The sequence below is a fragment of the Boleophthalmus pectinirostris genome, unplaced genomic scaffold (genome assembly GCF_026225935.1).
Source record: "Boleophthalmus pectinirostris isolate CB_2022bp ecotype Guang Dong unplaced genomic scaffold, ASM2622593v1 HiC_scaffold_2, whole genome shotgun sequence".
Classification (NCBI taxonomy): domain Eukaryota; kingdom Metazoa; phylum Chordata; class Actinopteri; order Gobiiformes; family Gobiidae; genus Boleophthalmus; species Boleophthalmus pectinirostris.
The window spans coordinates 39,558,337-39,585,820 of NW_026571152.1; the positions used below are offsets into that span (position 1 = coordinate 39,558,337).

The 27,484-nt window shown below is 40.5% G+C and overlaps 1 protein-coding gene across 1 annotated transcript in view; it reads right to left on the bottom strand.

The window, feature by feature from the left end:
• tln2b (talin 2b) overlaps positions 1-27,484 on the bottom strand; it is a 143,127-nt gene that overhangs the window by 32,165 nt on the left and 83,478 nt on the right. The window contains 17 exon segments of the mRNA XM_055155635.1: positions 946-1,070; positions 3,201-3,306; positions 3,405-3,512; positions 5,505-5,690; positions 7,067-7,183; positions 8,406-8,531; positions 8,840-9,023; positions 11,091-11,257; positions 13,541-13,687; positions 15,700-15,819; positions 16,174-16,275; positions 17,406-17,552; positions 19,785-19,955; positions 20,043-20,144; positions 24,226-24,358; positions 24,474-24,655; positions 26,300-26,440. Of these exon segments, the coding sequence (XP_055011610.1) occupies positions 946-1,070; positions 3,201-3,306; positions 3,405-3,512; positions 5,505-5,690; positions 7,067-7,183; positions 8,406-8,531; positions 8,840-9,023; positions 11,091-11,257; positions 13,541-13,687; positions 15,700-15,819; positions 16,174-16,275; positions 17,406-17,552; positions 19,785-19,955; positions 20,043-20,144; positions 24,226-24,358; positions 24,474-24,655; positions 26,300-26,440 (2,364 nt within the window).

A 27,484-nucleotide genomic window follows, 5' to 3' on the forward strand; every position in this document is an offset into this window, starting at 1 on the left:
ACCCTGGTTACTGCAACATAAAGTTGAGTCACATGTGTCCAAAAGACAAACACTTTTCAGTCTTTTCATCACAACAGAAGCCAAAATAAATAAAGTGACCAAAATAAATAAAGTGAAATTATGTTAAATAAAGAGCTGCCCTAAACCTGCACACGTCTGATCTCTGAAAACATGAATCATCTCCAGCGCGACACACACAGAACAGACTCATCATCACCATCATCATCATCCCTCTGTCACAAAAAGAACACTCATATTCCACTGAGTCGTGTCCTTTAGTCCGTATGAAGCTGAACCGCATTAGCGCACAAGGAAAGAGCTGTTTTTTTTTCAGCACTTATAGTTGGTGATGATAATTTTAATATAAAAACGTTCACGATTAATCAAAAATGTATTGTTAATCCTCCCGATGATCGATTAAGAAAATGTAATCAAATGCCCATCACTAACGCAAACATGTGTGAATAAAACACAATAAAACACAACTCCAGGTCTGTTTTTGATGAAGAAACAACATTCTAACATGACTTAAAGCTCACAAGAGTTAATTTAGTGTAATATAGGACCTTTAATCACAGACATTTTAGGCAAACACACAACAACAGGTCTAGTCTCCAAAGACACAAACGACATAGACACAGAATATAAGTCATTATTAAGAAGTTTTAGACAAAAAAAAGTTCCTTTCAGTAGTCGTGGCGCTTACCGAGTATTTTCATTGTTTATTTGAGAAAACCCTGATAAAAATATGACATAACTACCCTCAGACTCTGTATTACAAAGATGGCAAAGATTTAGGTTAGGTTAGGTTAGTTTATTTACCATTTTGTAGTTAAAAAACAGACTGAAAAAACATGATGTACACAGGATTCTTGGTTCTTGTTTTACTTGTGCATGATTGTGTTGTGTAGACTGTAGGTTTGTGTTTTGTGTTGTGTTTTGTACCTTGGGTTTTTCTCTCGGTTTGAGCTGCTCCAGTTTCTTGGCGGCGGCTTCTATCGATGCGGCCGCTCCTAAAAGCTCCGTCTCTGCGATCACTGTGGTCTCCTCTGTGTCCACGCACTCTGAACCTGAGACAGAGACGAGGAGAATGTGAGTGAGTCTCTGAAAACACGCAGAAAACAAGCTGTACATCCAGTTTATAAAATGTATGTTGGAGGATTTTCTTGGAGACCTTGTTCATTTCTTCAGCAAAACTATTTTCATCATCGCTTTATCAATGTCATATTTTTACTAAAATAAAATAAAAACTAAAAGAAAAGAGTTATCATTTTGACTAAAACTTGCAAAAATGGCTTGAAAAGTGGTGAGCATCGGTGGTCACTAGAGCGGACAACATAGACCACAGTGTAATGTGAGAGTCAGGAACATAACCGCGTACAGTGACAGGTTTTTAACTGGACACAACACGACTGAATGAAGCAGATAAATACGCTGGTTTATGGCTCTGTTGATCTGTGATTCTGAATAAAATACTCTTGATTAAACTGTTATGTCTCGTGTGTGTCTTACCTTAGGTCCAGCTGTTAAAATATGCATAAAATTCAGTGTGACAGAAACTTGTATTGCCTTATTTTTCATACTATAAATTGCACTTTTTTTCATGGTTTGGGTGTTTCCTGCAAATTCGGTGGATTTATATATTAAAATTTTCACACTGACAGCCGCGAGGGAGCGCTCTAGGCTTGTGTGATCGCACCATTACTTCTGTACCACTGAAAACAAACCATCCTGTCGGGATTCAGAAAGAAATTCTAACTTGGACTGATGCTGAGTCTGACGACAGCTACACAGAAGAGGAAGCGGCGCTCTGTTTACCTCCGGAGGTCGTGGAGTTGGTCAGAAGTGACACCGAGGATGAAGAATTGAATGGATTTAGTGATTTGGAGTGAGATGGAGAGTTTGGTACTGTTCTGTTCTGTTGTTTATGTTATAGTTTATCTGAAGAACTGTTCATATGTGATGTTAACAGTCTGTTGTTCTCTGTTCTATTGTTTTTACTAGAACTTCAGTTTCAACAGGAAATGTCTGTTCTTGGTCTGTGATGTGATGTTATTTAATACATTTCCCACAAAAAGTCCGACTTATAGTTCACTGCGACTTATATATGTTTTTTTCTTTTTCATTACGCATTTTTTGGCTGGTGCGACTTACACTCCGGAGCGAATTATAACCAGAAAAATACGGTATTAGTACATAAATAGTTCATGTGTTAGTCTGATCTGATCATTATGTATGACAGAAAGGATTGTTTTATTGAATTTTAGATGTTTTATTTCACTTAGGCACCAGAATCACGTGACCCGAACGTAACGAGCTGCATGTCCGAATCTCTCTTTGAATGAGTGATTATAGTTCACTGACGAGTCCGGGCCTATGCAGTGAATGAGGGGTTAGACCAGGGGTGGGCAAACTTTTTGGCTCGCGGGCCACATAGGGTCCTAAAATTTGACTGAAGGGCCGGACAGAAGACAGGACATGACGCGTAAAGAGCCCGGCTCCATTGCACTCGTAATTACATCCATGTAGAACGTATTCTACACTACACGCTACAGCTTTGACGTATAACTTTCAGAACACATGAAAGGTGAATAGATCTGCTCCACTGCACACCACAGGCGAGCGGGAGCCCTGAGCAGTTAGATCTCTTTGAGAACCAGAGCCCATGCTTCAAGGTTACGCGCATAAACACCTACACGTGCAATAAAACCAGATTTTTAAGACAATCCATGCACTAAGATTTGGAACACAGCATCTGTAAGTCTTTTGACTTTGCTTTTAACCCACTCAAAATGGAAACAGTGCAGCCTTATGTCTTGAACACTTCTACCTCACTCTTGGTCCGAATACACCGCCGAAAATGACTCCTGTAAGAACACTTTCCCATTAAGCATTGCAGCCAACATAATATGCCACACCTCAATGTATATATAGTGCGCCATCTACTGGGAAATGCCGGAAATGCAGGAAAAATAAAACATCAACAAGGTTTATTATTGTAATTTATTCAAGTTCGGCGGACCGGATTAAAAGGTTTAAAGGGCCACATACGGTCCCCTGGCTGGAGTTTGCCCACCCCTGGGTTAGGGACTAGGGTAGACATTCGGACACAGCCTAAGACTAAAACTTAATAAAATTTCTTGTTTAAACAAACCCATAGTAGAGTGGTTTAAAACTGGTGTTTAATCGAGGTTCCTCACCCCTCATGTTCTCCGCGGCCTGGAGCAGCTCAGTCACACAGCCCGCGATCTGCTCTGAGTTCACCAACAGCTGCTGCTTCTGCTCCGGACTGGGCCTCTGCAGCACCTGTGACAAAACACACAAAAAAACACATAAAAACACACACTTCAGACCTGCGCCGTGGAGCTGTCTCTGTCTCTGTTTTCATGAAAGAGATGTCAAACCTGCAGGACTTGTTCCAGGAGAGTGATGTACCCGCTGGTGCAGTCGGAGCCGTACTGCAGGGCCTTGGCTCTCACGTCCTCCGTCACTTCAGGGTGGTGAGCTGCTCTCTGTGGGAAACAACATGAGACAAACCTACAGTAAGAGTCACTACTGCTGCCTGAGTGTGAGTTTTATTTGGGAAACCTCTTCTGCAGGGCTCAATATTACTCTTTTTTGACTACCGTATTTTCCGCACTATAGGGCGCTCTGGATTTTAAGGCGCACTGTCACTGAATGGTCTATTTTTGAACTTTTTTCACAAATAAACTGCACTGGACTTTAAACAAAACACAACAGTGTGATGGGTGAGTGGTTTTGTTTGTTTGTGGCGTTCACGGTGACTCTGGGCTTTGTTCAGTTGTGGCGTGTAGGGAGGGTGCTGTCTGGGACCAACGGATTGTCGGCGTGTTCGCAGTGACTCAGTTGTTCAGTTGTGTCTAGAAGTGGCACATTGCGCTCGCTTTTTCGGTTCATTCCTCCATTCCGTTCCTCGTCGGCGTGGAGTGATGAGTGTGTCTGTGGGTGTGTTTCGCTGCGCATTTGCTGTCTGCTCCGTGCATGTTTACGTGTTCTGCGGGTGGTGCGGCTTTGTAGTTTACTGAAGTTGTGCTGGGACACCCGAGTGGAATTGTGTATAGGGCGCTCTGGATTGTGCCGCGCAGTCGTTTTTTGATGGGGTTGGAGGCTTATGAGTGCGCCCTATAGTGCAGAAAATACGGTAATAATAAAGGATTATGCAAACGTGTGAATTAAATAAAACACAACTCCAACAGCATTATAACCGCCTAAAGGCCACGACACACTACAGGAGAATTTGTCTGATTTAGGCTGCTCTTTCATATTCATATTCATATTCATGTTGTATACTGTAACAGCCATAAAACAGAGCGTTACAGACAAACAGGTGCAAGATTCAAACTCAGTTAATAGCTAAAATAATTATTACTCACCTCTTGTAAAGTTTTAAAGCTAAACTGCAGTATTTTCATTCATATTATCCATAGAATTTGTCCTCTGCAAATAATGTCAGTCTGAAAAGTTCTTTAACCCCTTTACGCTGACTGTCACAAATATGAAATAAACCTTTTGGATCAAGCTATAAGTCGAGACAGCGGCTGCACTTGTTTCTAGTTGTCGCAAATTTGCAACATACCCAAATTTCTATTCATTTTTTTTGCTATAGTCAAATTGATAATCTCAATTTAATTTACCATTAAGGCAAAAACACGCACAAAACATTTTTTATATACATCTATATAAATTCAGACATTAATGGGTTAAAAGTAAAAAGGCCGGAGTAGTTCCTCACATATGTATGTTTACATCCACACAGAGCATGGGTCGAGGTGAAGCTGCAGATTAGTGATAGTGATTCTACTTCCTGTGAACTTTATCTCCAATCTTTTATGCTTTAAAAATCATGTGTCTGAAGAACTGCACCACAGTTCATAAATAATAAAACAGATTTGACTTGTGTCTAGACTAAAAGTGCAAAGTTCTGATCTTCTGAACACTCAAGAGTCTCAAAGCGAGTACTTTTATTCGCACTCACATCTTTATATTCGGTGATCCACAGACGTATCCCGCTGCAGTCTTTGCGATCAGAAATTTTTAAATCTCATTAGATTCTCCTCGTGTCTGCGTTGTTCGGGTTTTTGTTGGATGTTTAAAAATCATTTAAAACTGAAAAATCCTGTAGTGTGTGGCGGCCTTGAAGCTCACAAGTCAATTTTGCGTAATACTGAACCTTTAACTGCAAACACGTGACATATTTGGATCACCATGTCACCTTTTCTCTTTTCAGAAATGCTATATTGATAAAAACAACACATTAAACTGTTTCGTTCTGACACTCTGACTGCTCCCTCCTCTCTGAAAAGTCACTCCCCCTTCAGATTGTGATAACAACACAATCAGCATTTATCCCACTAATGAAACTACTAAAAAAAAAAAATAAAATCACACAAAAGTCAGAGTAATTTGAGTTAAATGGAGTTATGAGTGTGAATAAGCGTTCCACTCTCTGTATATCTCTGCAGATGTGAGTTTGTGCGGTTCACCTTGCAGGTCGTGAGCATGTCGGAGATGGCTTTGCGGCTCAGGTTGGCAGTGGCGATGACGTCGTGCTGTTGGGTTGAGTTGCCCGCGGCGACGGCCTTGGCTGTGGCTCCTGTGATGCCCTTTATCGTACGGATGAAGTCGTCAGGCGAGGCGGACTGGTCTGGCATGTCCTTGGACTGGAACACCTGGTGAAGAATATTTACAGAAAATCCTTGAAACATTTGAATAAAAACATTTTGCAAATTCATAAAGCACAATTATTACTGACTAGTGGTGCAACGATATCCAAGTCTCACGATACGATATTGTCACGGTATGAACCTCACGGTACGATATTTATTGCGATATCGTGGGAAAGCTCATGATTAGGAATGTAACAATATCGAAATCTCTCAGTACGATATTTTCATGATATACATGTCACGATTTATTTATTTATTTATATTTATTGTGATATTTTATGGGCAAAACTGTTAATATGCAACTTTTTCCTCTTAAAATTCCTTGACAAGACTTAATCCACTAAGACATAAAAGTGCTTAGAACTGTTATTTCTTCTTGTCGTCTGCACTGAAATGGAGCAAAGGATCATGGTCTATGTAGTTCTCCCTGTCTTTTTTTTAATCTATGCTGCACCATAACTCTTAATTTAAGCAACGAGACTTGTGAATTCGATATATTTTGATGGCCCACGATATTATTGTGAGACTTTTGACGATACAATATCACGATATTTCGGTTATTGTTCCTTCCCTATTATTGACACTTTTCAGCTGATGTCATCAACATTCCCTGGAGGTGTGAAGCGACTTGTCAAAACCTGATCCTGTCAGATCTCAGAAGCTCAGAGGTCGGGCCTGGTTTGTACTTGGATGGGAGACCACTGGGAAAATCAGCAGCCACAGGGGGGCGCCAGTCACTTAACTGTTGTTGTGTCCTGAGCAAGACACTTCACCCACATTACTAAGTATGAAAGTGGTGTGTGTGTGAGTGATGGTGGTGGACGGAGGAGGCAATGGCGCATATTGGTAGCCTCGCTTTCATCAGTGTGTCTCAGGGCAGCTGTGGCTACAATAGTATTTTACCACCACTGGGTCTGGAGTGAATAAATAATGATCTATAAAGTGTATTTGTGACATATGTCTGTGAAAAAGCTCTATATAAATAAAAACTTCTTAAAGCACTACGTTGTTAGAAGCTCTGTTACTCAAATTAGACTTAATCTGATTTTTATTTTAATACAATCTGACCAGAAAGAGCTGACAGCTGCGATGATTTATGTCTCTCGCACATAAAATTAGAGTCATAAACTAGCTCACCAACAGTTTTTCAGTTCGTCACTCTTATATTTTTGTTGAAAATCAAACCTGAACTGTATCATGAACGCTCGTACTGATCACAGGAAAATGTTTTAATGTCTTTTTTATAAATGTATTTGATCTCTGTTTGCTTGCTGATATGTGCATTATGTCACTGTAGTGGATGAACATTCCACCACAGACATACATGTAGAAAACCAAAATCCAGAGTGATGTGACTAAAAGTTATCAGTTCTTCTCACCGTCAGCTCTTGTCTGATGTATTCTATGGTGGCTTCCAGAGCTCTGGTCCCTCGAGTGGCTTCATCCTCCACAGCCTTCACCGTCTTCAGCAGAGACGTCACGTTGGTCACCATCACCTGCACACAGAGCGCACCGGAGTTTCACACAGAGCGCACCGGAGTTTCACACAGAGCGCACCGGAGTTTCACACAGAGCACCGGAGTTTCACACAGAGCGCACCGGAGATTCACACAGAGCGCACCGGAGTTTCACACAGAGCGCACCGGAGTTTCACACAGAGCGCACCGGAGTTTCACACAGAGCGCACCGGAGATTCACACAGAGCACACCGGAGTTTCACACAGAGCGCACCGGAGTTTCACACAGAGCACACACAGAGCACACAGAGATTCACACAGAGCACACCAGAGATTCACACAGAGCGCACCGGAGTTTCACATAGCCTCACCCTTTTACAGAACCTATGTGTGTGTATTTTTCGGACTATAAGTCACACTTTTTTTCATGGTTTGAGTGTTTCCTTATACTCCAGTGTGACTTATATATTAAAACTTTCACACTGACAGCGTCAAGAGGCTCTAGACTTGTGTGTTTCCGCCCTGCTGCGCATGTCTCCTGCAGAAAAAGCCTCTGTCTTGCTGCAAGTAGTGAAATATTCGGCCGAAAATGGTAAACGAGCAGCGGAAAGAAAGTTTGGAGTGAGCGAGAAACTTGTGAGGGACTGGCGGAAAGTGGGGATGGAGAACACAGCTTCACAGAAACCAGGAGGGTGAGCCATACAACTTTCTTCGAAGTCATTGAATGGATCGACAAAGCCTGGACTTCAGTGACACCAAAACCATCCTGTCAGGATTCAGAAAGGCCGGAATAATTCTAACTGGAACTGATGCTGAGTCTGACGACAAGTACACAGAAGAGGAAGCAGCGCTCTGTTTACCGCCGGAGGTCATGGAGTTGCTCAGAAGTGACACAGAGGATGAAGAATTCAATTTAGTGAAGAATTCGATTTAGTGATTTGGAGTGAGATGGAGAGTTTGGTAAACTTGTTCTGTCTGTTGTTCTCTGTTCTATTGTTTTTACTAGAACTTGCCTTTCAAGATGAAATGTGGTGGTCTCTGATTTGATCAAATAAATTTCCCCCAAAAAGTGCGACTTATATATGTTTTTTCATTCATTACACATTTTTTGGCTGGTGTGACTTATACTCCGGAGCAACTTTTAGTCCAGAAAATACAGTAAGTATAAAATGTAGCTGGTTGTACATGGTTATATGGTCCATAAACCATAAACAAACATCTAACATCAGATATAAAGGATCCTTGTTCCTGAGGCACTGACCTTGGCTGCACTCTTCAGCTGATACATGGACGGGTCGTCTGCAGCTTTTCCCGCCGCACACTTGGTGGCGCTGATGAGTTCAGCCAGAGCCTTCGCCACGTCCCGCACGGCGTTAATCAGAACCACCTAAAACACACAACGCAATATTACCAGAGTGATTTTACAAGAAAGAAAAAGAGATACAAAGACGGGGTCACAGTCAGTCAACCATCACATCCACTGGTGATATGAAAATGATTTTATGACACTAAAATCTCAAATCCACCTTAATAAAAAATAAATAAATAAAATAAATGTACATGAATCAGCAAAAGACCACACCTTTATCCAGAAAAATACTGCAAGAACTAACAATTCTTTTCCACTACTGCCCACTACTGGACGAATGAGGGATTACATGAACATATATTCATGTCCACAGATCGGATCCTGACCTGTGTCTCTGGCCCCTCGGAGCCCATGCTGGTGGCCCCCAGCTTCACCACCTCTGTGAGCTGTGTGATGGTCTTCGCAGAGGACTGAGCGGCCTGGGCCAGTTTGTCCTGAGTGGAAGCAGCTCCAGCCACCAGGAGTTTAGTGTCCTCCACCAGAGCTTTGGCCGTCTTCAGGATGCTCTCTCTGTGGAAAAGAAGAAATAATAATATCAGCTTTCTGGTCAAGACTGAGACTGTGACAGAAAAGAGAGCGTAGTTGAACTTAATATGATTTATCTAAAGCAACAAAGACTCAAAAATACTGCTAGGCCTTTTACAATAATTACAATATCAATTTCAATATTCAAATTTCAAACAATACTGAAAAATTTCGGTTTCCAAATATCAGTTCAGTCGATATTCTGGTTTGACATAAACATTTATATAATAAGACAATTTATTGGTCGTACTCTGCCCAGAATGTCCCAGAATATTTGAACTTTTATTTACACAAAACTGTTATGTAGCTGTTATTTTTTTTACACATTTGGAGCTATTTTTTCTTATTTTATTTTTAGAACAGCACTGGTTTCGGTTGATATCCATAGTATCCCTAATATACAGTATATATATTCATCCTGGGTACATTTTCTTTGTAAATTGTGGAGATTTTTGCTGTTTTAGTTGTAATACAATAAGATTTAAGCTGTAGAGTGCTGAATAAGTCACTTTTATGACTAATTATTGGTTCATTCTGTTGTTTATTTGTTGCAGCTCAGGCCTTTTTTATTATCTTGCTTTGTTTAAATCTTAATCAGTGACATAAATTAGATTACATTTTTGTCTGTAGCGATATATTGTGCTTTAAATCATCTTACTGTGACAGGCCTAGTTAAAAGTGCTTTGTGTAACTTTTCTGGTGGAGGGTCCGTCAGATGTTTTTCTCCATGGACATGTTATTGCTTTGTCTGGAATGTTTCACAGTATGGCATTAAACCTTTTTATCTACATGGAGACCAAACCAGAGTAAGTAACAGGTCAGATCTGTGGAGAGGAGACCCCGCTCAGTGTCAGAATGTCTGTTTTTCGAGGGATTTTTGAGTTATAAACCACCTGTAATTGAAAAAATGTAAGGTAGAGCTGTTTAATGTCATACTGTGGAACATTCCAGGCAGAGCAATAACATACAAATAAGCAGTTGACAGACTCCCAACTAAAAAGTTACATAGTGCACCTTTAAATAACTCTAAATAAAATTTTTTATATTCAAATCCTGAAACAAGCTACCTTTTGTTTTGTTGAAAAATATTATTAGTTATGTAACTTTTTTCTTTATGACACATTTTGCTGTAAATATAGAGAAATAAATAATAATATTGTCTATAATAGTAAATATAGATGATTCATATATAATATTGAAACTAATTTATGCCACGGACACAAAAAAAACAAGAGCAGATCTAAACTAGTAACTTCATCTAGATGTAATTATGCTCTTTCCTTTTCTCCTTTTATAAATTGCTGATTAATTTTTGAATTATAATTTCTCTAACTTAATTAAAAAGTCAAAGACATGATTAGAATCCCGTCCCTCTTTTGTTTTGGTTGTGAAGATGCTGCTGCTGAATTCACGGTTTTATCACATGCCCAGTGTCGGGAACTACACTGGAAGTCGTCATCGGCATGTTTCCAACGTCTCCCGGTAAACGTGAACAGAGCCAGTTGTTAAAAAATATGGCCTATAGTCGGGGAGCCAAACTCTCAAAAGCTCAAGAAAATGGGTTGAACCTGACATCATCTGCCATACTTATAATTTGTGGTGTTTTTTTTTTTGTTAACTGCTGACCCTAAAGACCAATAACTGCTGGAAATATTGCGAAAAAAAAAAGTGTGGCCATTTATGCAACCTTCATTTTTTGATAGAAAATTTTGAAAAATGAAAAATTTCCTGAAATCCTCAGTGGGTTGGGTAAGCTGTCAATAAATGCATTCCAGACGCAAAGAACACATGTGGTGACAACATTCAGTAAAAAATAATTCTTAAAACACATTTCTACATGATTATGGTTCAATTTAATGCAAAAAAAAAAAAAAGGTTTTTCTCACTTTTTTCCCAATATTTTCATCTTTACCTCATTGGCAATCAACTATTCCCCCAAGTTTTGACATCAGCCAATCTGCCATTATTTTCACCAAACAGTAAACTCATTCCACTGAAAAAAAAAATTAAAATCCAACCAAAATCAAAGGATCTGTGATGTGTGATACAAACCTGTGATCAGCGAAGGTCTCCTCGTTGTCTGGGTGGAGGGTCCCGGCCGAGGCGAACATGATGGTGGTGTCCAGGTCTGCGATGATGGCGGAGACGGCGCTGGCTGCGGTGATACAGGCCTGAGTGCCCCTGTTCCCCGCCTGCAGGGCCGACAGGACCAGAGACACCTGCCGCACACAGGGACACGGTTACACAACACGGTTACACAGAGCTGCACAGGGGAGATTTTCAAAGTCAAAAGTTAAACCAACATAAGACAGGAAGTGTGCATTTTTGTTATTTTGGCGTTCACATTGTTATAGTCTTTCCTAGGGACGGGACGAGACAAAATTTCCACGAGCCGAGATACGAGATTGGGTCCACGAGAACGAGACTAGATGAGATTTTAACATAATTCCTAATATGTACATTTCACGGTTCAGTTTCCAATTTTGGCCTCACAGTTTTGTTATTTATTTCATTTCATAGTTTTGTTTATGTTCTAGTGCTGCTTTTTGGAACTGTTATGCTGCATTGAGACTGCGGTGTCAAAAAACGCCCTGGACGCCCGTAGTTGGACACCTTTGTATTGGAGTTTAGACACCCACAATGCACGTCTTGGATGTTGTGGATGAACGGGAGAAAAACACTTGAGGCGTGTCCAGGGTGTCCGTTGTCCCGAAAACAAATGCCTGGTCCTGGTCTTTTCCCGGAACGATGGCAGACCAGGCGGAGAGAGACTTTAGTGAATTTATTACATAAATCCCCGAGCGGAGGAGATCAGCGGCTGCAGCGTGAATATATTTATACTCCTTAATAACACTGGGTCATTCCTGATTTTATCCTGGTCCAGTCCTGGTTTAGGCCTGGTTTAGTCCTGGTTTAGTCCTGGTCCAGTCCTGGTTTAGGCCTGGTTTAAGCCTGGTTTAGTCCTGGTTCAGTCCGGGTTTAATGCTGGTCCAGTCCTGGTTTAGTCCTGGTTCAGTCCGGGTTTAGTCCTGGTCCAGTCCTGGTTTAGTCCTGGTTCAGTCCGGGTTTAATCCTGGTCCAGTCCTGATTTAGTCCTGGTTTAGTCCTGGTTTAGACCTGGTTTAGTCCTGGTCCAGTCCTGGTTTAGTCCTGGTTTAGTCCTGGTTTAATCCTGGTCCAGTCCTGGTTTAGTCCTGGTTAAAGCCTGGGTTAGTCCTGGTTCAGTCCGGGTTTAGGCCTGGTTTAGTGCTGGTCCAGCCCTGGTTTAGTCCTGGTTTAATCCTGGTCCAGTCCTGGTTTAGGCCTGTTTAGTCCTGGTTTAGGTCTGGTTTAGTCCTGGTCCAGTCCTGGTTTAGGCCTGGTTTAGTCCTGGTTTAGTCCTGGTTCAGTCCTGGTTTAGGCCTGGTTTAGTGCTGGTCCAGTTCTGGTTTAGTCCTGGCGATTGGCTGTGTGGCTGCGGTGTGTATATATTTATAATCCGCTAATGACAATGGTTTAATCCTTCTTAAATCCTGGTCCAGTCCTGATTTAGTCCTGGTTTAGTCCTGGTCCAGTTCTGGTTTAGTCCTGGTCCAGTCCTGGTGTAGTCCTGGTCCAGTCCTGGTGTAGTCCTGGTCCAGTCCTGGTGTAGTCCTGGTCCAGTCCTGGTGTAGTCCTGGTCCAGTCCTGGTTCTGGTTAGTCCTGGTTTAGTCCTGGTTTAGTCCTGGTTTAGACCTGGTTTAGTCCTGGTTTAGTCCTGGTTTAGTCCTGGTTCAGTCCTGGTTCAGTCCTGGTTCAGTCCTGATCAGCTCGGGGGTTGTGGTGTGTATATATTTATACTCCACTAATGTTTGTAGCTCCACGCCCTGGTTCCCGGGTCTTTCTCTTTCTTCTTCCAGATAATAACGTTGCTCCGTCACTGAATAGTCGACCTTGATTCGTTGACGCTCAAGATGCAACACGTAAATGCCAGATTCTCTTCGTGCTGACACGCGAAGACATGCTTCAAAAACGCAGGACGCCCTAAATGCGCGTCCACATAGACTTTGCATATAAACCGGACACCTTGATGCTCTGGTCTGAACGGGTTTTGAGAGATGTAACTCACCAACCCGTATCCCTTTTTTGTCCAGGCTAAATGCAAACACGTGGAAAAAAAAAATCTCAAAACATCCTTTTTCTCTTGTGTGCACGATCTTGTGGCAATTTTGTGTCTTGTAGTACGAGATCTTGTACCATTCCTAATCTTTGCTCATCTTTGTAAAGGGTGAAAGATAAAAAAGACACTCCCTACATAAATCAGCTTCAAAATATATTTTCTAAAGCACCAACCGTTGAAATAAAAGAAAGAAAAGAAAGAAAAGAGAGAGGCTAAATTCAATTCCTTACCAATTTGTCCCATCTGCCCCAAAGAGTGCACTGGCCACTTCTTTAGTAACTACATTATACTTTTATATTATAGTTTTGATGCTTGTCCACAGATGAATAAAAAGAGTAAAATAGGACTTTTGTTTCCTCTGACCTTCTCTGTGACGGCTCGCGCACACTCGATCAGCTCCCGTTTGGAGAAGGTGTCCGTGGGGCTCAGCTGCAGCGCTCCGGCCTTCTGCACCAGGTAAATACAGCCGTGACCAAGCTCCTGGACACGACTCCGGATCTGCAGCCCCACCTGAGAGACGGAATAAAATGTGATGATGTCGTACTCCCAGATGGGATAAGGGACAAGAGACCGATGTTTTCTATTGATTACGTTGTACTTTGCCATGAAATATCCAAAAGGTAAATTCACAAATGTTGAACCTGAACATTTCTATTAGTGGTCAGATCCAAGAACTCACTGTATTACACCACAAATCTGTATTTTATCAGTATTTATTTGAACTGCCATCATCTGTATTAAGTAACGTTGTGTCTGAAACTCGCCAATATGAGTCAGACGACGTTTGCACTTATTACGTCATAGAATGTCATCTTAGATTTTATTTCATCTCGAGCAGACATGTCCAAACGATGAGGAACCCAGGGGACAAGCAGTAACGGAGGGAAACAGGGGCAGATTTTTGACATTCAAATGTCTCTTATTGAGAAACTAGAGGGACTATTGAAATAAGTAAAGGATCAGAATGTAGGAAAGAGTTACACTCCAACAGGGTCAAGTTAAACCTGTGATATTCTTTCAAGTTGTTGACAAAAAATTTAAAAACTCATGTCGGTAACGGAGGGAATGAAATATGCAGCACTTTTTGGGCAATAAATACAAACAGTGAAACTGTGAGAAACTAGCGGTTCTCACTTACATATCCTTAACAAACTGGTTTGAATATTTGCTTCATATAGTTTTCTACCATATGGTACAAGATTAGGTTGAAAAACCTCTGACTTTTTGAATCATGAGATTTTTTATTAAGAAAGGTCATGGTAACGGAGGGAAAAGTAACGGAGGGAAAATTGTGCAAACAAGTAGAAGGTGCAGGATTTTACATAATTTGTCGCTTTTTTCTTCTGAAAACTTTAATATTACTTCAAAATGAAAGGAAACTATTTCTATAAAATATATCAGTCCTTCCAAGCAAATTTTTATTATTTTAAATAAAAACTTTTTTTTTTTTAAAATCATGTACCTTCATCAACAGTTCAAAGATGGAATAACACAAGATATGATGAAATACATCAGTTTATTTACGTGATTTGCAGGTCTTTGAACTTTGGGAAATAATTTTTGTTCCATGTTTCATACATGGTCTGTTTAAAACGTATGTAACTTTAGAACCAAAAATGGTACAGAAAAAAGGTCAACAGTTCATAAACTAGAGTACATATGTATCTGTTTAATACATTTTTATATCAGATGCATTAACTTGAATTTTTGGCCTTGCTGTTTACTTCTGCTTAACCAGGCCCCTTAAGTAGTACTTTTTTACTGTGCAAATAGTAAAAAAAAAAAAAGAAACTGTTGTACTGTTCTTTTTTAATCTAATAACTGGAAGAATAAGATCACGGATACAAGCGGTTGAAATGAGTTTCCTCCGCAGGGTGGCTGGACGCTCCCTTAGAGATAGGGTGAGGAGCTCAGTCACACGGGAGGAGCTCGGAGTAGAGCCACTGCTCCTCCACGTCGAGAGGAGCCAGTTGAGGTGGCTCGAGCATCAGTTCGGGATGCCTCCTGGACGCCTCCCTGGGGAGATGTTCCGGGTATTTTCCACCGGAAGGAGGCACTGGGGAAGACCCAGGACACGCTGGAGGGACTCTGTCTCTGGGCTGGGCCTGGAACGCCTTGGGGTCCCGCTGGAGGAGCTGGAGGAAGTGTCTGGGGTGAAGGAAGTCTGGGAGTCCCTACTTAGACTGACGCCCCCGTGACCAGGCCCCAAATAAGCAGAAGAAAATTGATGGATGTTTTTTAAATCTGCCTTGATGAAGCCAAATCAAATATTTAGAGTGTCAGCATCAATAAAGCTCTGCAGTCTCATTCTAACCTGTTATAAACTCACATTATAATTGTTTACTAAACTGAGATCAGTCTATGTCTCTTGCTCGGTCTTCTGTATTGATATGCAGCCCTGGATTTAAAGAATGTGGACACCCCTGATCTTGAGTGTTTTGGAAAAAGGACAGACGTTGTAATCATACCATAAATAAATAATCTTTTCACTTGTATCAAAAGTTCTGGACCCAGACTCTCACCTCCTCGATCTCTGCGGTGGCTGCAGCGAGGCGGCTCTGCAGAGCTAACTGTCCATAATCCACAGTCACCTGAGAGGCCAGGCCCCCCAGCTCCTCTGGACACGTCACCGACTTAGTCATCTGAAAAACACAAATATAGTCATGATATTCTTGTCACAGCAAAAAGAGGCAAGAGAGTTACTTCATGTATAAGCAATAGTGAATACTGAATACTGAATGCAAGCTTTTGATCAATACACAATCCAAGCTCTCAATATAAAGATTACAGCTCCCTCTAGTCCCTGGCCACTAAAACATAATGGAGCTATGAAACCATGAAAAACATTTCTGAATCTCTATTTTTATTTTTTGTGGAATTAATTATTCAGTAGTTTAGTCATTTGAACATAACTTTATTCAGAAGGGCACTCTGAGAATTGCTCGTAACATCGACATGGATCAGAAACTCTGCAAAAACAGAAGAGATGAGCTCACCATTTCCTGAGCTGTGATGGCGATGGCTTTGGAGAACTTCACCATGGTGGTCTGATAGTCCACGAAAGAACCTTCTGCTTCAGGTGGGGTTCCTTCATCCAGCTGCAAACAAAATGCAAGACTGAACACTGTCAAGTCAAAAAGCCCAGCCCCTCTGCTCCTGGTCTTCACCTCCACTCCTGAGCTCATTCATCTCTCCTCTCCTCCCCTTTTTTATTAGTTTATTACGTTATTCTTAGTCTGGCCAGTAGATGGCAGCAGAAAATACAGGTGAGCCGGTGTCTCTGTACTCAGGCTCAGGTGAACAGACACAAACCAAACCAGGAACGTGAGGAGAAAACACAGAGACACCGGTGAGGAAATTTACCTGCTAAATTAGTTTTTAAGTTTAGTTAAACCAGTAAAATTGTGTTAAAATCCATGTGAAAATAATCTGTCTTAATTTATATGTAAAATAAATATTCTGTTCAATTTAAGTAAATACAATGAGAAGCCTTAGTTAGATTTAAATGCAATTGGCTGATTTATTTTATGAAATGCCCCAATTTAAGTTAAAGTAGATTAATAAATAAATTCAATTTAAGTTCTTAAAATGTTAAATAAAGCTAAACTGAATCATTGAATTATTTGATTGCTAACTGGAATTTGATTGTTTAAATATAATCTGATTCATGGCAAATGGTATTCGTTAAGTTAAAGTAGCACTAATTTAAAAAAGTGTATTTTATTTTGCAGATAAAACTATTAATTAAAATTCTAAGTAAATTAATAAATATTACATTTATGTCTTATAACTAGTCATTTAAGTTGTATAAAAATAATTATTTTAAAGAAAACTGGTAAAATTATACATATTTAAGTTCATGTGTTAGTACTACTACTACTACAACTACTACTACTACAACTATTACAACTACTACTACTACAACAACTGCTACTGCTACTACAACTACTACTACAGCTACTACAACTACTACTACTACAGCTACTACAACTACTACTACTACCACCACCACAACTGCTACTACTACTACTACAACTACTACAACAACAACAACAACTACTACTACTACAGTTACAACTACTACTACTACTACTACTACTTGGACCTGCATTTCTTAATCAAACACTTCACAAACACTGCAAACTACAAAAACTGATTATGAATTTACCTCAGCAAATCTCTGAACTGCTAATATTTTTTTATAATCTTGATGACAAACGTTACTCACTCTGCCCATAGACTCTGCGATGGCCTCCACCATGCCCCCGACCATGCCCCCCTCACTGGCCGCTTCATTCAGCGTCACCATGATGTCGTCCACAGCCTCCTTCATGAGCTGAGCCGCCTCTGAGATGGCATCATGTGTGTGACAGGCCTGAAGTGGATCATTAAGGCACATTTCAACAATACACACTATTTATATACCTCATCTTGAATAGAAAATATTATTTAACAGGACGATATTATACAAAATTGAGTCTTGTGAGCTTTAAGAATCCGTGTATCATTTGTTCATTCACTTCTCAATATAAAACCAAAAATATGAAAACGAAAAAATAACTGTTTTCTTCATTATTTGTCTCCTAAACCAAAATGAAAGAAACAGATAACAATTCGTTTTTTCAGTTTTCGATTTTGTGTTTAAGTGAAAAATTAAAATGACATGAAAAAAGACTGAGACCATACCGGGACCAGACCGAGACTGGACTGGGCCACAGGACTGAGGCCGGGACTAGACCGGGACCAGACCGGGACCAGACTGGGACCAGACTGGGACCAGAGTGGACTCTGAGCTTTGACTCCGAGCCTCTGCGGGGTCCGAGCCTCAGCTTCGAGCTCCGGTCCTGCCGTGGGCTCTGAGCCTCCGGTCTGGTCCCGGTCTGGTCCCGGTCTAGTCCCGGCCTCAGTCCTGCTCTGGCCCAGTCTGGTCTCAGTCTCGGTCTGGTCCCGGTATGGTCTCTATCTGGTCTTGGTCTGGTCCCGGTCTCAGTCCCGCTCTGGTTCTGGTCTGGTCCCGGTGTGGTCCCGGACCTGGATCAGTCCTGGTTCCGTCCGTATGCAGAGCAAAAGTTCGGCACGGGAGTCACGTAAAAGGGAAATGGCGGTTATCCTGTTTTTTCCATTTTTCACTTAAACACAAAATCGAAAACTGAAAAAACTAATCATTATCCGTTTTTTTTTTTTCATTTTGGTTTTGGAGACAAATAATGAAGAAAATCGTTGTTTTTTCATTTTCTTATTTTTGTTTTTATTTTGAAAAATGAATGAACGAATGATACGCGGATTTTTTAAGTCATGTTATAAAGCTGTTTCCTCATCAAAAACAGACCTGGAGTTGTGTTTTATTTCTGCATTTTTAGTCTGTGTACATCTCCAAAGCTCTAAATGCTCTGTTCCACCTTGTGATGTCATGAAAAGGTAGTTCTCAAGTTAACAGTTACGTTTTACTTTTTGTTTAGTAGAGATTGGCAAATCCACTGCTGAAATTATTCAAATGATTCAAGTGAAGGTGTATGTGTATCTGGGCTGCTCGTTTATGGAAAAAAATCATTATCACGATTATTCAGATGATTATTTTTTAATTACACTATGCATTTATTCAGCATTTCTCTGTCAAAAACAGCACTTTGTTATTGATAATTTACACAAAACTTTCAAACTGAAAATAAATTCAGGCTACAAATATAAACCTTAGAGCAGTTTTGCAATGTATAAAACTAAAATGAATAAAATATACATTGAACATGAAATAAGGCAGAAAAACATAAATGTATCCACAAAATAAACTTATCCTGCTGCAATCAGTGGCAGAGTGAGCAATTTGGGGGCCCTAGGCGAACTTAAGTTTGGGGTCCTCACTATAATGCACCATTTTGTTTTGTCTTTTAAATATATTTATTGTCTGTTTTTCCCCATTATTCTTGAGACATGCACATCTCTATTTATTTTAATTATGGTGGATTGGAAACTTGTCTTATTTGTTCAGGCGCCTACTAGAGCTGAAAGTAGTTTTATATTTTTGCCACTACAATTACATTTTTGTTTACAGCCATTACATCTGATGGTTATTATTTTTCTTATGATTATTGTTTAAAAGTAAACTACTGTCATTTATTGTCATATTGAGAGAAAATCAAATTGCTCTGAGGCCTCGACCATTAGTGGCACTGAGGGCAATTGGTTGGGGGCCCCTCCAGGTTTGGGGACCCTAAGCAGCTGCCTACTTTTGCCTAATGGTAGCACAGCCTCTGTCTACAATCTCTATATTTAAGAAATAAAATAAATACACTTATTTATATGAAAAAATATCTTAAAATAAACTTTTTTAAGCTTTAAATCGTTTCAACTCGATTCTATGAGTTTGGAGATCGTTTTTGACACACAAATCGAAATCACAATCAAAATTCGATTAAGTGCACAGCCTTAGTAAGGAGTTTAAAAACAGTGGAGCACTTCCTGTATTACCACATGACATCACAAGGTGGAACAGAGCGTTATCTGCAAAACAAAACTCCAGTTCTGTTTGTGATGAGGAAACAGCATTATAACATAAATCAGATAACAGTGTAACATGAGAGCTTTAAAAGTGTGTTCCAGGTCTCAGTACCTTTGGGTTTCCTCCTCCTTCTTTGGCTGCGTAGAGCATCTGAAGAGCGGACTCTGATAAAGTCTTGGTCTGGTCCAGGATGGTCATCTGCTGCTGGTGGTCCTGCAGTTTGGAGGCCAGACCCACGGACGCAACGATGAGCGGCTCGAAGTAACTGGCCAGCTGGGTCACCTGGGACAAGTATTCAGAAGAGTCAGTACGAGGAAAGAATTGAAAAGTGCACGAGAATGAACGAGTATTAAAAACTCTGAGCTCAACCTTGTGTCCGAGCTGGGCCGCCTCTCCTCGCGCCGCTGTGGCCACTGGGTCGATCAGATGTCCGATCTCCTGGACTGAAGAGGTCAGCTGCTCCTGGAGAGCCTGGACAGGAAGATCAGAGGGAGATCTTTAAAGTCACTGTGAACTCGTATTTACTGGGGCTAGTATTTACTGCTTCAGATCACTCTATAAACAAAATGTCTGGTCACAGTAGAGAGCAGGAGTCTCCAACCTTTTTCCTCTGATGAGCAACTTTTACAAAACAAAAATGCCAAGCGAGCTCCTCATTGCGTATTAAGTAAACAGTATATAAAAGCCACAGTCGTAGATGAGGGGGCTGTTAGATGTTTATGCTCTCTCCTCCTTCACATCAGAAACTCAGACTCACTAAACACCTTCAAAAAACTGCTCAAAACTCACCTTTTCCTCAGAGCCTACAGCCCCCACACAAACATTACTGTGTTTGTATCTCCTGTCCTTGTGTCAGTGTTACTTTATTGTGAAGCGTCTTTGTGTTACAGTGAAAAGTGCTTTATAAAACCCATGTATTAATATTATTTTTATTATGAAAGATAAACCATTGTCTGTTTATCCCCGTACATATATATGTATATAAAAATGTTTTGTGCTTGTTTTTGCCTTTAAGTAGATGGTAAATTAAGTTGAGATTATTATTTTGACTATAACAACAACAACAACAACAAAAAGAAATAGAAATTTGGGTATACTACAAATTTGCAACAAATAGAAACAAGTGCTTGCCAAAGGTTCCTAGGAAGGTCCTGCATATTGCACTTACTCAGCCTTGAAGGGCTATTAGTGCAACAGTTTACTCATCAAGATTTGATGACTAAATTGATTGGGTTTTTGTGAACAAGAACCATTGTGGTGAAGAGAGAGCTGAGCTGAAAGGCAAAGATCTCGATTTACTGTCAATCTACGTTCCTCCCCTCACCTATGGTCATGAGCTCTAGGTAATGACCGAAAGGAACGAGGTCATGGATACAGGCGGCCAAAATGAGTTTTCTCTGCAGGATGGCTGGGCGCTCCCTTAGAGATAGGGTGAGGAGCTCAGTCATACGAGAGCAGCTCAGAGTAGAGCCGCTGCTCCTTCACGTCAAGAGGAGCCAGTTGAGGTGGCTCCGGCATCTGTTCCTGATGCCTCCAGGACGTCTCCCTGGGGAGGTTTTCCGGGGAAAACCCAGGACATGCTGGAGGCACTATGTCTCTGGGCTGGCCTGGGAATGCCTTGGGGTCCCGCTAAAGGAGCTGGAGGAAGTGTCAGGGGTGAAGGACGTCTCGGAGTCTCTGCTTACACTGCTGGCCCTGCGACCCAGCCTCGGATAAGCGGAAGAAAATGGATGGATGGATTATACATGCACAACGGTAAAAGGCATTTAATTAATCAAATCTGAGTTATACAGCACAATATGTAAACTTCAGACATCCCTTGGAGGGATGAGAGCTGGTGGAGAGATACTGTTAGCTCCTGAGCTCCAAGTTGGAGACCCCTGGAGAGTGAGAATTTTAATAAATACTCATGTTTATTCAAGTTTAACTGCATTCATGTGTGAACAGGAGGCATTGATGTTATTTACCCTTGTGCTATTTTCAGATTACCATTGTTGATATTTAAAAATAACTGTTGTTGTCTGTCGTAATGTGTGTGTGTAAATGGTAACAGTGTGTGGTTACATGTACATTATTATATAGCAACTGAGTATATTGTATATCTATATTATATTGTATTGCTGAGGTATTGACTGTGAACAAGGAAGCAGCTTTTCTTTATTTTCTTGTGTTTTTTTCTGTCACTGGAGTGGGTTAAAAATAAGTCTTCCTTCTTCCCACTCCATTTCGAGCATCAGTCTTCATTTGTATGAGTCAGTGTTAGACTCAAATAGTACAGATCAAATTAAACTCTGTACCACTTTCAGTTTGGCTCGAAATAACGAAACAAACTAAATCTAAAAGTGAGAATAAACACCTAAACTGCCCCCACGGTCCAAATGAGCTATTGATATTTATTTTTTAATCTTTATTTAAACACATTTTGACCAGAAAGAACAGAATGAGGGGGAACTACAACAGGGGAGATGATTTGTGCTGTTTAAAAAGGCTCACATAGAAAATTAAAGCCAGTGCAAAATGAAACGCTTTGACGTGTCGCTAAAATTTCGCTTCCAGTATTTTCTATGTGCACAATTTGAGAACACATGTATTTTGGACTTGTGTGGTGAGTACTGGGCATCCCTCTGCTCTGTGACCGATAAAAGTGCTGTAAAGTTTGAGGAGAGGCATGAAGACACTGAAACAAATCACCGTATCGGAAACGATTTGCGTCCAGACACGTAATTTCTGTGTCTAGAATCCTTCCCTATCCACACAACTTTGGGCATATTTGTTTACGTTTTACAGAAATGAAACTTTACACCACATGGCTAATTTGCATAAACCAAGTGCTCAAAAAAACAGTGCGATATTGTGCACTGATACAGTTCAGCTTCTGTTGGACTAAAGGACAGGACTCAGTGGAATATGAGTGTTCTTTTTGTGACAGAGGGATGTTCTGCTGATGGTGAGTCTGTTCTGTGCTTCTCGTTGGAGACGGTTCATGCTAAACTTTTTTTTCTTCTCTGCAGATCATACGCATAGACCTATAGAACTATACTTCGCCCTTTAACGCGAAACCGCCTGAAACGCTAGTAAGTTGCAGCAGCTGATTTCGAGCTGCGGAAGATGGCAAGCGTAAAAACAATCTTTTCATGGACCGTGTACTTGCAAGTAGCTCCGCCGTTTCCCATTTGTCTATAGTTTGTTTAAACTGTTTTCCACAAGAGAGGTTTTGCACCGTTACATGTCCCCCATGGCAACGGTACCTACGCCGCCATGACACCGGGCACGCTATGTCATTGACTTCAGCAGCATCAGAGGAACATGGGCAGGGGTTTTCCAATGGTATCATCAAGACACCCAAAGTTTCATCAAGGTATTTGCTATTTAAATTGTTTCATAGCTTATTTAATGAAAAAAGCACATTTACTGAAGTAAAATTTCATTAATTTATCCAGGAAAACCTGTACTAGTTTACGATTCAAGAACCCACACTGGGCTCCTATGATCAACATGGCGCACGAGTCGAAGAGTCTGTGAGCCGAACCCCGAAAGAATCGGCCATGAAAAGATCCTCGTGAACGTTAGAAAGATCCGCTCACAAAAAGCGATTAATTCTAGAAGACATAGTTGTGGATAAGCAAGGCAATAAAGAAAACATGGGTCCTACGACGAGTGACATGTTTATATGTGCGTTGGAAGATACAGTTTCTACTGCCACTCACACTGCAAATATTTTCTTTTTAAATTTTAGTTCAGTAAATGTGCTTCTCTCATTAAATAATCTATGAAACAATTTAAATAGCAAATACCTTGATGAAAGTGACATGAGTGTGTCTTGATGGTACCATAGGAAATCTCTTCGCAGTTTATGTTCTCTAGCCATAATTCCCGTCTTTTTTTCTGTTAATTCCCTTGTTTGAGCTCCCTCATGAGTAATATCCAGAGGAACAGTGAAGAAACAATTCTTTTTATCCTTTTCAGGGCGTCTAGAACAACCAAATACACAACAAAACCTGCCCATGTTTCTCCGATGCTACTGAAGCCAACGGCATAGTGTGCCCGGTGTCATAGCGGCGTAGTTATTGTTACCATGATGGACACGTGACGGTGCAAAGCCTCTATAGCATCACATGACCGATGTCACGAACCCGGCGAATCAGGAAGGCGCAAATCACAGTCAGCGTATCAGCGTTTTCGGGCATCCACACAGTGCCACATCAGACCTGTACTCAGATGAATTCGTGGGAGCTGGCGGCACCAGATCATTCTGTCTCTGGAGTTGTTTTCCATCAAATTAGTGTGGACGAAAACTGTATCCACAACAAAAACAACTCAGATATGTACTAGTGCTTAGGCTGCTGCCCCCGCGACCCAGCCCCAGATAAGCGGAAGAAAATGGATGGATGGATGGATATGTACTAGTGTGGATGGGGCCACAGTATTTGATGGTTTTAGACCACAAATAACGGTGGATCTTACCAGACACACAGTTTAGAAGAAAAAAAATTTTGTTCAGTGCCACTTTAAGAACATGCCACAACAGAAAAAAAAGCCTGGTTTGTCATACCTCCATGGAGATGTCTTCTCTGCAGGGTAAACTCTGTCCAACAGCAGCGAGTGAAGCCTGCTCTATGTCTCTGATGCACTTATTGATGCTGTCGATAGAATAATCACACTCCCTCTGCCCTGGAGCCTTGTCCCTGCACAGAAGTACAGTACATTAGTGTTATTTTTAAACCATTTGAGTAACTGATTGCTGTATTTTCATTATAAGTTGGAGTTTATTCCAGGAGTTGTATGATGAATGCTCCGGACCTAATGGCAGTGATGAGGCTCTTGATGGAGTCCGACACGGTGCGCGAGTGTCCGGCGAGGATGGACCAGGTGGGTGGGTCTTTGGGGTTCAGAACGAGAGCCCGGGCAGTCTCTAAAAGGAACGTAGAGCTGTCCAACATACAGCGCGCCGACCTGATGATGGGCTCCTGAGCTGCAGAGCCCTGAGAACAGAGGAGAAACAGGTCAGGGCTGTGCAGTTATTCACATTTTATAGAGATTCTGTCATTTCTTTGCGTAGAAATACAGAAAGATTGTATGTTTTTTATACAGATCAATATCAGTCTGGTTCCCACTTCCTCTGTCTCAGGGTCGGTCAAACGGGATCGTCCAATCAAACAAAATCACATTTCTCTCTCCTCAGATGAACAGAATTTAGTGCTTCGCTCATTGATTCTGCAGAAATAGATCATGTTTTTCAATCCACTGTGATTTTTTTTTTTATAGATGGACCGATGCGTATCTCTGATTGGCTAATCTACCTGTCAGTCATGAGATTTACTGCCACACATCTATGTAAAAGTGTGTATTGAAAAAGTGTGTATTCTGGATCCCAGGCGAGTATTTCCTTCGATCTGCTTAGGTAATTTAATCGAGAAGCCAATGGCAAATCCTCTGTGTATAAGCACGAGAATGTTGGATCAGAATTCAGACTTGTGGCTGTTTTTTTGTCAAACAGCAATGATTAAATGCTTATGTTCAAGAAATTGATATTAAATTAAATTTGTTTTAGTTCAAAAAATGAACTGGCCCTATGAGGCAATCCTCAAAAGATGTCATGGCCTATTTTTATTTTTTTTTATTATATTTTGGCAAATAATAACACATCTGCATCTTGTATTTTGTTGATTTTTTTTTCAATTAAAAAATGATATTTATATGAAGTATATATATTTATATAAAAATTATTATATTATATATTTACATTTGCCGCCAAATTTGCCACCGACTTTTTGTCACTTGACAATCTTGAGATCAAACAGTGACAGTCGAGCATGTGCAGAGTTCTGTAGTGCAGTTAAGAACAGCAAAATGTCTTGTGTTAAAGTATGAAAAGTTGACAGAGAATGCCGAGTTTTCAAAGAACAGTGGACGACCGATTATTTTGTTGTTCAGTGTCAGGAGCGTGCAGTTTGTCTTATATGTAAAGAAAGTTTGGTGATTTTCAAAGAATATAATCTGTGTCATCAGGGTCAAACAATTCTGTTCTACGACCGACCCGACCCCGACCCCAATCACAGTCTAGAGATAATGTGACCCCCAGAGAAAAAAGTTTGGTGACCTCTGAATATGATGATAGAGATGCACCGATCCAGCTTTTTCAGATCCGATACCGATACTTTGGATTTAAGTATCTGCTGATACCCAGTATTTGCCAGTACCAGTGCAGAGACTGAACACAGCATTTATTTCCTTGAAACAAAAATAAAATAAGACCAAAATTGACCCAAATGTGTTATGTAGCTGTGACTTGTCCCACAGGTAACAGCTTAAGAACTCTGTATAGATACAATGTCAAACATCATGAGACTTATAAATAAATAATCTCATTACATTGATGTATATTTCTGAACAGGATTTTGACTGAACCAAAGCAGAAATGCAATCCAGCAAATTTTTCCATCCTTGCACCAATATCTAATACCAGTATCGGATCGAAGAGTCCTTAATTTTTTTCAAATATTACCCAGCCCTAATTGAGGTCTATATATAGTGGAAAATCTGACAATTCACACATGACAGTTTTTGCAGTTGACATTATTAGAATTAACGCATTAGAATCTTATTTTTGTATCGGATAAAAGTACCTCGTTGCTGATCTGCGCCGGGATGCTGGCAAAATCTGGGTTGTTTGCGAAAGTGGAAAGGTTTTCCACGGCCTGGAGCAGAGGAGCTGTGGCCGTCCGGCAGCGGTTTCTGTTTTCATCCGAGAAATCTCCGTCTAAAGTCTGAAACAAAAGAATTTATCATGTAATTATGAAAAACACAACTCTACACACACTTAAACTTTTATACTTGAATAGGCCTGTCACGATAACAAACTTTGAACCACAATTGATCACTACAGACCAATATTGCGATAAATTATAATATTAAAACTACTTTATGCCACTCATTAAGAATAAAATTAGGCAAGATAATCCCAGGTCACTCTTTTTAAATTGACAGTATCATTAAAAAGCCTGAGCTGCAACAAATAAACAGCAGAATGGACCTATAATTACCCATAAAAGTGACTTATTCAACTACAGCTCAAATCTTTTCATATTACAACTAAAGCAATAAAAATCTCCCAATAAATACTGAATTATAGCACTGTTTTGGATACTCTAAGGCACTTTACAAACAAATAGGAAGCGACATTGAACAGGCGAGTTTTTAGTAGTGAGTTCGAGACTGTAAATTTCTCTGATCTGGCCAAGATTTTAAAACTTATATCAGCTTATTCATCTTGTTTTCAGATTTATTATCTACTTACTAGTTCTGAAACTGCTTAATTCTAGTCTAGAGGTCGTTTATTTCAAGAAAACTTAAATGATCTTGCTGCATGGACAGATAATTTCACTAGTTTTAAGTAATTTTCTGATGGATTTTAGTGTTTATATCCTAAATTTTGGCCAAGCTTTTTTGCAGTGAAGTGCCGCAGTGATTCCGAGTTCCTGGTGGATTGTGTGAGTTCCAAAGGGAGCGAGGGGGCGGCGGTGGCAAAGGCTCAGTCTGACAAATACTGAGCCTAAAAATATAATGTTCCAGCTTTCATATATTGAACGATAAGTCGATATTGATACTTTGCAGCTGAGGTTGTCAAACGTTCCCCGAGGGTGTGACGATGACTGTAGGCTCTGCTCTGTCTGAAGCTCTCTTAGACTTTAATCTGAACTTTAATTTAAAAACAATCTGACCAGAAAGAGTTGATTTAGCTGCAAGTAGGTGAGTACAACAGGTGAGGGGATTTGTGCTGTTAAACAAGTCTCTCACACATAAAATAGGCT